The sequence below is a fragment of the Drosophila montana genome, unplaced genomic scaffold (genome assembly GCF_035044405.1).
Source record: "Drosophila montana isolate Dmon_TW-CO22-7 unplaced genomic scaffold, ASM3504440v1 contig_2573_1, whole genome shotgun sequence".
NCBI lineage: Eukaryota > Metazoa > Arthropoda > Insecta > Diptera > Drosophilidae > Drosophila > Drosophila montana.
The window spans coordinates 3,449-12,615 of NW_026997435.1; the positions used below are offsets into that span (position 1 = coordinate 3,449).

The following is a 9,167-nucleotide window of genomic DNA, read 5'->3' on the forward strand; positions in this document are numbered from 1 at the left end:
AATATGTTATTTAGAAGACGTTTTTTCTCTAATTGTAATAGGAAAATTTTAACTTATCCCAAACGTTAGCCTAATCGCTGATCATTTCTAATATTTTCTTTACATTTTATAGATTAGAAGTTTAAACGATAAAGTAGCGATTTATTCGTGTGAAAATGATACGAAAACGAAAGAAACATTTTTAATATATTAAATCTTATTTTGGTTCTTTTATTAACTTTACTCTTACCTTGGTAACTTTCTATTCTCTCGTGTAGTGTCTCCATTTCCTGGGCCATTTCATCTCTTTCTTTTTCAGCCTTTGACTTGAGTATATAGGCTTCATCTAGCCTAATGTTTAACTTATTTAAATCCAAATTTAAGGAGCTGATCATGTTTGTCTTCAGCATCATATCATGTCGTAAATCTGCGATAGAGTTGTTTAATTTGATAATTTCGCTGCGTAAACTATCACGCTCTTTCTGTAAAGAATCCTTAATACGGCGAATGTCGTCTGCGCGTCCACTTGCATTTAGTACATCTTTCTCAAGAGAATTAATGTTATTTCTAAGAATAAAAGATGGGAGATAGGAGTAAAACTTATAATTACATATTTACTTATGACGCAATATTTCGTTGTTAAGTATCATCACTTTCCGGTTTAGCTTATACAACCGAGTACTTGCGTTATTTTGATCTTCCACTGACTTCTTGAGTTTACTTGTCAACTGAATAACTGCGTTTGATTTCTCTTTTTCTATTAGTCTTAACTGCTTGATAATCTCATCGTTATTCTTTTGATTTTTAGTTAATTCTGTAATATCATCCTCGTATTTATGCATGGCTTTGTTAAGTGCATTGACTTCACTTTTGTATTTATCCACTTGTACTTTCTGCCTGTCGAAATCAGTCATCTTCTGGCTTAACTTACGAGTTGTCTCTGCTAAGTCTCGATTCGCTATTTCAAGCTTGTTCATTGTTTTACCATGCGCTTCTTTCTGTTCTTCCATGGACTTCATAAGAGCTCGTAGTTTGGATTCGACATTAATTCGTTCCCCTTCTGAAAATTTAGCTCTCGAGGCCATTTTACTTAAAGCGTCCTCATTATTTCGAATTATATACTCTAGGTTTTCTGAATAGTAACGATTAGTGGCCAGCCTTTTTTCCATGTCAATGACTTCGCCAGCTAATCGATCACGTTCGCGTAGTATGATGTTTTTGTATTTTGCTAAATAGCCAAATCTATAGTTTTAACAGTATTAAAAATCTAAAAGTATTTAATTTGACACTCGGCATATAGTTCCCTTGTAGACAGTATTCTTATTTAATATCAGCAGTCGGATGGTTATTACTAAATCTGTCTATCTATTTTTGGTTAATCTAATCTTTTAACATTATAACTATCGTATTCGGTATATTAATTTTGCGAACAAATATGCAAAATGGCCTGATCGGAGCGCAATTCCCATAGATCAGTCAACAATTAAGCGAGAGGCGAGGGTTAATATGGTAAATATGCTCACAACTACTGTGTGCCCTTAGTCGCCCCTTGCGAATCGATCGTGTATGACAGGCTCGAGCATATAGGCACGAAAATTTGACATAAAGAACAAAAGGAATGCATTTCGATGTTACCTCTAAGGGCACTATTTGTCGTGATCAGGGATCACCGGATAGGAGTTCAAACCCATAGAAATGCACAGGCGGGCATTACAACCTATGGAGACGAGAATTAATTGTTTTAATTAGTCTGAATGAGGGAATCTTTTATTCTTTAGCAACATAGACCAATTTTGCGGCTGTAAGGCTAGATAATTCTTTTAGGAAAGTATTTTACAGTCAAAGCATCGTTAACATAAATAAAAGTGGAAACATAACTAGGAAACTTAATAAATTCACGAACAAGGAGTGATGGTGTACATTTAAACTAAATTGGTTTGCAATTGATAAAATAAATTTAAAGCTGGATATTTTTGCAACTGGCGCAAATGCTTAATCACAGTCTATAAGATACTCCAGTGTGAATCCTCGAGCTACTCGTCTTTATATATTATTGGATTGCCATTTTCATTTCCTCTTTATTCAAATCTCATTCCAGGCAATTTTATCACCAACCCATTCAGTTGGACCGGCACTTTCAATTGATGTACCACTAGGCTGTTTATCTGATATTTTACTATTGGATTTCTGTTGCGTACTCTCATTCCGGAAATAGTTCCAAACTTTCATTCTGGAACTTCAAAAACAAAAGTCCTAGATTTTTCTATATTAATCATCAGCAACAACATCTTCTGTTACCAAAAACTTTAGCCCCCATATCCCACAACTTTTATCCATTTGGTACATAGCCAACAAGTATACATTACAAATGGAGCTTTCTTATTCCGAAACGCCCTATTTGAAGTTATATCAATTAAATATGTTGCTGTTGAAACAGTTTCACTACAAAAACATTTACACAATTTTGACGAACTGCGTTCGGGTACTCCATTTAGTTGTGGTGTATGGGGAACTGGTAAATGCCCATGCCTTGTTCACCATGTCATTAGACAAAAATTCTCTTCAATTTTCAATGTAGCGATTTACAGCCTTTCGGTAATGGGCTTCTCTTTTCGGGATTAAATCTTCAGAAGTAAGAAATATGTCATACACACAATAATGTGTACATTGATCAACGAAAACTACATAATAGTTCTTTCCATCAATACTTAAATTTGTTATTGGACAACAAACATCAGAATGAATTATAATTAAAGGACTTTTAATATGGTCTTTACTTTTTAAAACTCCTCAAAACTATAGTTTAGTTTGCTTACCAATTACAACAAGCCTCATATATCTCATTATTCAGATGCACATCTTTTAAGATTTCTATATCTTAAAACATATTATTTCACAAAATTTCTTAAAATTTCCATTTACTACTGTATCTCAATCTCTTATGCCACAAGCGATAAATTTTATTTTTTTTTAGATTCAATTGCAAATGCTCTATGGTTTATCTTGAATTCAACCATAACGCTTTGTCTGCTTTTCGGCTCCAGAATCCAATATGAATTATATGTTACTTTTATCTTTATAATTTATACCCTGCGTCAACAAACCTCCACTAGGTTTTATAGTTGCTACTTGCGCAAACTCCTTTTAAAATTAAAACAATGTTTCAATGGCGGTTACCACCCCATAATAATTAGAAGGTAGAGTTAAAAGTAAGTGTGACACTTTATCCACCTACTCAATTTGAGTTCCTTAATGCTAAAATTATAATTTTGTCGTGAAATGTGTACCGCATAGAAGGAGACATCTCCGACCCCATAAAGTATATATATTCTTGATCAGTATCAACAGCCGAGTTGATATAGCCATGTCCGTCTGTCTGTTTCTATGCGAACTAGTTTCTCAGTTTTAAAGCTATCTTTATGAAACTTTGCAGAATTCCCTCTTTCTGTTGCACGCAGTTCATATGTCAAAACCAGCTGGATCGGACCACTATATCATATGGCTGCCATAGGAACGATCGGTCGAAAAGTAGGTTCTTGTATGAAAAACATTTTTGTTTATAAAGTTATCTTTACTAAACTTGGTATTTATTAGTTTTACTACGTTCCCCATATATATGCAAAATCCTATTAAGATCGGACAACTATATCATATAGCTGCCATAGGAGCGATCGGTCGAAAATTAAGTTTTTGTATGGAAAATTTTTATGTTTTTCAAGATATCTTGACCAAACTCGGTACTTATTAGTTTTACTAAGCTTCCCATATATATTCCAAATTCTATTAAGATCGGGCAACTATACCATATAGCTGCCATAGGAACGATCGGTCGAAAATTAAGTTTTTGTATGGAAAATTTTTATGTTTTTCAAGATATCTTTACCAAACTCGGTATTTATTAGTTTTACTACGCTCCCCAAAATCCTATTAAGATCGGACTACTATATCATATAGCTGCCATAGGAAAAATCGGTCGAAAATTAAGCTTTTGTATGGAAAATTTTTATGTGTTTCAAGATATCTTCACCAAACTCGGTGTTTATTAGTTTTACTACGCTCCCCATATATATGCAAAATCCTATTAAGATCGGACATCTATATCATATAGCTGCCATAGGAACGATCGGTCGAAAATTATGCTGTTGTATGGAATTTTTTTTGTTTTTCAAGATATCTTGACCAAGCTCGGCATTTATTAGTTTTACTATGCTCCCTCCACTTATGCAAAATCTTATTCACATCGGGCTACTATATCATATAGCTGTCATAGGAACGATCGGTCGAAAATTAAGTTGTTGTATGGAAACCTGTTTTGTTTTGCATGATATCTTTACCATACTCGGCATTAACCATTTTCCCTGTGCTTCTTAGATACGGGCAAAGCACTATGAGCATTTTGAAAAGGTTGGGTCTGCAAGGGTATTAAATCTTCGGTGTGCCGAAGATAGCACTTCTTTCTCGTTATTTTTTGATTTTGAATTTGTTTTATTTTTGATTTAAAACTTCTCAAAATGTTAGTTTAGTTTGTTTACCAATTACAACAAGCCTCATATATCTCACTAGCGGGTATAACCCGGCCTTGCCCGTGGCACGTATGTTATAAAAACAATGTTCTCAAACAAATTTGAAATGATTTTGAAACTGATCGGATGATTTTGAAGCAAATCGGACACAATTTAAAACTTCGCACAAAAAACCTTTGAGTCGCATTCCACCCGAAAAAGTTTGGATTCTGCGAAAAATGTGAAACACGTTTCAAATGATTTTTATATAGATCTCTGGAAATGATTTTCGCGATTTTTTCACACTTGCGAGTGGAATTTCCCGAAACCCCGTTAACGTGCACCTACATCACATAAGGTAGCTACAGTGAAAATTTTAGCTTCCTAGCTCTTACGGTTTGGGCTGTGCGTTGATCACCAATCAGTCAGTCAGTCAGTCAGTCAGTCAGGACAAACAATTTTATATATAGAGATTATTTCTATATCTTAAAACATAATATTTCGCAAAAATATTTAAACATATTTCGCACAATTTCTAAAAATTTCCCTTTGCTAATGTATCCCATCTCTCATGCCGCAAGCGATAATAATTTATTTTAGAACCAGTTGCAAATGCTTTATGGTTTATCTTGAATTCAACGATAGCAACACTAGTTACACACATACTTTCCTTACACCAGTTGAGTTGAAAAAATTGTCATTCCAGCATCCTGCATCTTTGACAGCAGACAGCAAATTGTGATGGATGTCTTTGCAAAAAAAAAAACACATTTACCAGGGTAATATTTTCAATAAGATTTATTTTTATTTGTACTGTTCTCTTAGCTTTTATTTTGCAATATCAATTGGTGTTTTCTTTATCTTTCTAATTGATTATCGGCCTCAACATAAATGAAAAACCTCCGCTGGGTGGTGCAGTTGCTGCTTGGTCTTGTTTATTTTTTTGTTGTTTTTTTTTTTTTGTTTTTTATAAAGCAAAAATAATCCTTTTTAAATAGTCCCATTTTGGCACAAAAATATCATTGAATATTTGTTCTATAATTGTTTACGTGCTTCGGCTCAAATTTTGATTTAAAATGAAACGGTCTTATTTTATTGTCATAAGTAGAAGGTAGAAGTTAGGTGGCTACTTGGATCAGCGCCCATACACTCCTGATCCACGGCAAGGAGCTGTTAAGTCTATAGCTTAAGCGAGCTAGAGTCATGGCAAGGAGCCGTTAAACTTATTGGCAAGAAACCATTTCTAATATAAGCATTGCTAACAAAGTGTATTAAAAATAAGAGTATAGTTAATTGAGGGCAAGGACCCACGTGTAGTCATCAAGTTCATAATTTAAGTTTGAATTCAGCAGCCGGCACTTTTGGAGCGAGTATCAGAGTGAGTACACGCGTGTTGAAGAAGGCGAAGTAAGGGGAATAACCTTGAGTGTGCAGAGGAGCGGTAGGGAATCGTTTGTAATGAAGCTTGATAGTTCTTCTATCGAAAACTAACCGTGGCAAAGCTATGTTCGCCATAACCCCCTTCCCTAACCTAGTGTGCTGTTTGTGTGGTTTGAGACAGCTGCCCTTCGCCTGTGTGATAAATCCCGGCTGTGTGTATGGTTCCAGGCTCCTGCCCTCCTAAACCCTTAGAGGCGTGGCATGTTTGCGGATGAAAGCCCCGCATACCCTAGCTAGTGGATTTTATACTCTGTATTAGGCGACGAAAATGTGTGCGGAATCTAACTCACAAAGCTGAGAGAAAAGATAATGGTCGGTCGGTTGCACACGGGTGCACAGCCACGCGTCGCAGTCTACGCCGGCGTCAAAGGGCCGTTAAGCCATCGCGTCAGCGGCTGTACACTGGGACGAAAAACTGAATTCGTCAGAACAGTTGGCGAATGCAATAACAACGGGTGCGCCTAATACTAAATAAAACAGAGTGAACAATAATAACCCTCTTCTAACAACACCAAATAAACGTCATGCTCGTTTGCTTCAGCAGTAATAAAAAAAACGAGAAAGATGTGCTATCTTCGGCACACCGAAGATTTAATACCCTTGCAGACCCAACCTTTTCAAAATGCTCATAGTGCTTTGCCCGTATCTAAGAATCACAGGGAAAATAGTTAATGCCGAGTATGGTAAAGATATCATGCAAAACAAAACAGGTTTCCATACAACAACTTAATTTTCGACCGATCGTTCCTATGGCAGCTATATGATATAGTTGTACGATCTTAATAGAATTTTGCATATATATGGGGAGCTTAGTAAAACTAATAAGTACCGAGTTTGGTCAAAATATCTTGAAAAACATAAACATTTTCCATACAAAAACTTAATTTTCGACCGATCGTTCCTATGGCAGCTATATGATATAGTTGTCCGATCTTAATAGGATTTTGCATATATATGGGGAACGTAGTAAAACTAATAAATACCGAGTTTAGTAAAGATAACTTTATAAACAAAAATGTTTTTCATACAAGAATCTACTTTTCGACCGATCGTTCCTATGGCAGCTATATGATATAGTGGTCCGATCCAGCTGGTTTTGACATATGAAGTGCGTGCAACAGAAAGAGAGAATTCTGCAAAGTTTCATAAAGATAGCTTTAAAACTGAGAGACTAGTTCGCATAGAAACAGACAGACGGTCAGACGGACAGACGGACATGGCTATATCAACTCGGCTGTTGATGCTGATCAAGAATATATATACTTTATGGGGTCGGAGATGTCTCCTTCTATGCGTTACACATTTCACGACAAAATTATAATACCCTCTGCAAGGGTATAATAAAAAAAAAACATGTTTCCTCGACAGGTCTCGAACCTACCACACAATTTGCAAACGCAAAACGAATTAAAATAGCAGCACAGAAAACAATACAATCGCAATTAAAATGCTGTTGATAGAACTCAAAGCAGACGCGCATGAATGTGTGTGTGTACATGTATATATGTATATATGCTGCCGCTGAAACAAGGAAACACATAAGACATTTTCTTTAATAATTGTGTTTCTTAACAGATCTTGATGAAAATTTCTAAAGTACATCTTATTGTGCTATGGAATATTTGTGTGCTTTCAAAAAGTCAATTTCATTTAATTGTGGCTTATATTGGTGGACAGCATAAATTGGTGTATTTACTTGATTTATAGCTATGAGATAGTAGCGGGTAGGTGGTGATAGCTATAAATTGAAAGACACTTGAGATATATATTCAAGTCTCTAGCTCTTATAGGTTCTGAATACTCCGTGTTCATACATACGGACAGACGGACGGACGAACGGACGGACGGACAGACGGACATGGCTAGATCGACTCGGCTGTTGATGCTGATCAAGAATATATATATTTTATGGGGTCGGAGAGGCATCCTTCTGCCTGTTACATACATTGGCACAAATACATTATACCCTTTTTACCCATTTTTAATGGGTTCAGGGTAGAAAACTAAACTAAAACTAAACTAAAACAGAATTATAAGAACAGACAAGTACAAAACAAATTAAATAGATGACGACTTAAAATTAAATGAAAGCAAGTGCGTTATTTATTTATTTATTTATTTTTTTTTGAGTGGCATAAAAAAGAAGAATTAGAAAAGGTAAAATCAAAAACAAAGACATTAAAAAAAAATTTGTTTATGGATATACAAATTTAAGTGAGATAAATTAAAATCCGGAACGAGAATTGCCCACCCACCGACCATAAGAACCGAGCTACAGGCCACAAAAGAGAAGTCGACGCGGCCACCTAGAGTGAGTGATAAAAACTTAAGATGGTGTCAGGTGAGTGCCAAAATCCGGGGGTAGGCGTGCGCTTGATCCACCGGCGGCGGAAGGAAGAGCTAGTGCCGATCGCCCGTGAGTTCGGGCTGGAGAAAGAAGGGCGCGTGGAGGAGTTGCGTAAATAGCAATCCACTTACGTTCAGGATGGCGGTCATTCCTCTGAAATTTGGGCTCGGCTTGTCGAGTTAGAGTCCCAGTAAGCCAAAACGTTAGAGCCACCATCCTGGAGCGTTTCACCCGATGTTGGCGGACGGAACGTCAGAATTCGCTGCCCGACCTGAGGAGCTCACAACTTTACGAGCGTCCACAGATTCCGACCCCTAGGTTAGTCGTCACAGGTGTAGGGGAGGCTCATGACGGTAGAAGAGATGAACAACAGGTATCGGCGCAGAGATAGGGCACACCCCTTTTGAACAGAGTAGTAATCCTTATACTTCCATGCCATTTCCTCAGTCGGAGGTTAGGCCACTTGCTAACATTCCGGAACAAGTTCGGAAGTGGGGGATAAGGTATGATAGCCGATCCGACCCCCTTGGGTTCCTAGAAGACCTAGAGGAGTGGCATTGCCCTCGTGAAGACGAAATTCGGTCCCGCCGGCAAAAGGGAGAGGGCGGAACACTCGGGAAGCCTGTCAGCGAGTCAAGTAGTCATGAATCGGAGTGCTGCAGATTGGGGAAGGACAATACAGCCCACGGGGGGACACCTCGACCCATTCCGGTCTACCCAGCGGGTCCGGAGCGCCCGTTGTGGATAGAAGATTCTCCGCCCCGCCAGCAGTGAGCTAAGAGGCCGTGATCGGGTATGATCGATCCGCGGCGAGTGGAGCAATCATGGAGCTCCATGAAAAGGCGATGCACAGGGTGAACCCAGTCCAGAGGGGGCAGAGTGGCCTACATTCAGTGAGT

The 9,167-nt window shown here is 37.4% G+C and overlaps 1 protein-coding gene across 1 annotated transcript; it reads right to left on the reverse strand.

Annotated features, from left to right (window-relative positions):
* Window positions 1-218: 218 nt before the first annotated feature.
* Window positions 219-1,221, reverse strand: LOC135428809 (protein Hook homolog 3-like; the record flags this gene model as incomplete). Its single annotated transcript, XM_064682914.1, has 2 exons — window positions 219-546; window positions 598-1,221. Coding segments are annotated over 2 exons (952 nt in total), but the record flags the coding sequence as incomplete, so codon positions are not given.
* Window positions 1,222-9,167: the final 7,946 nt, after the last annotated feature.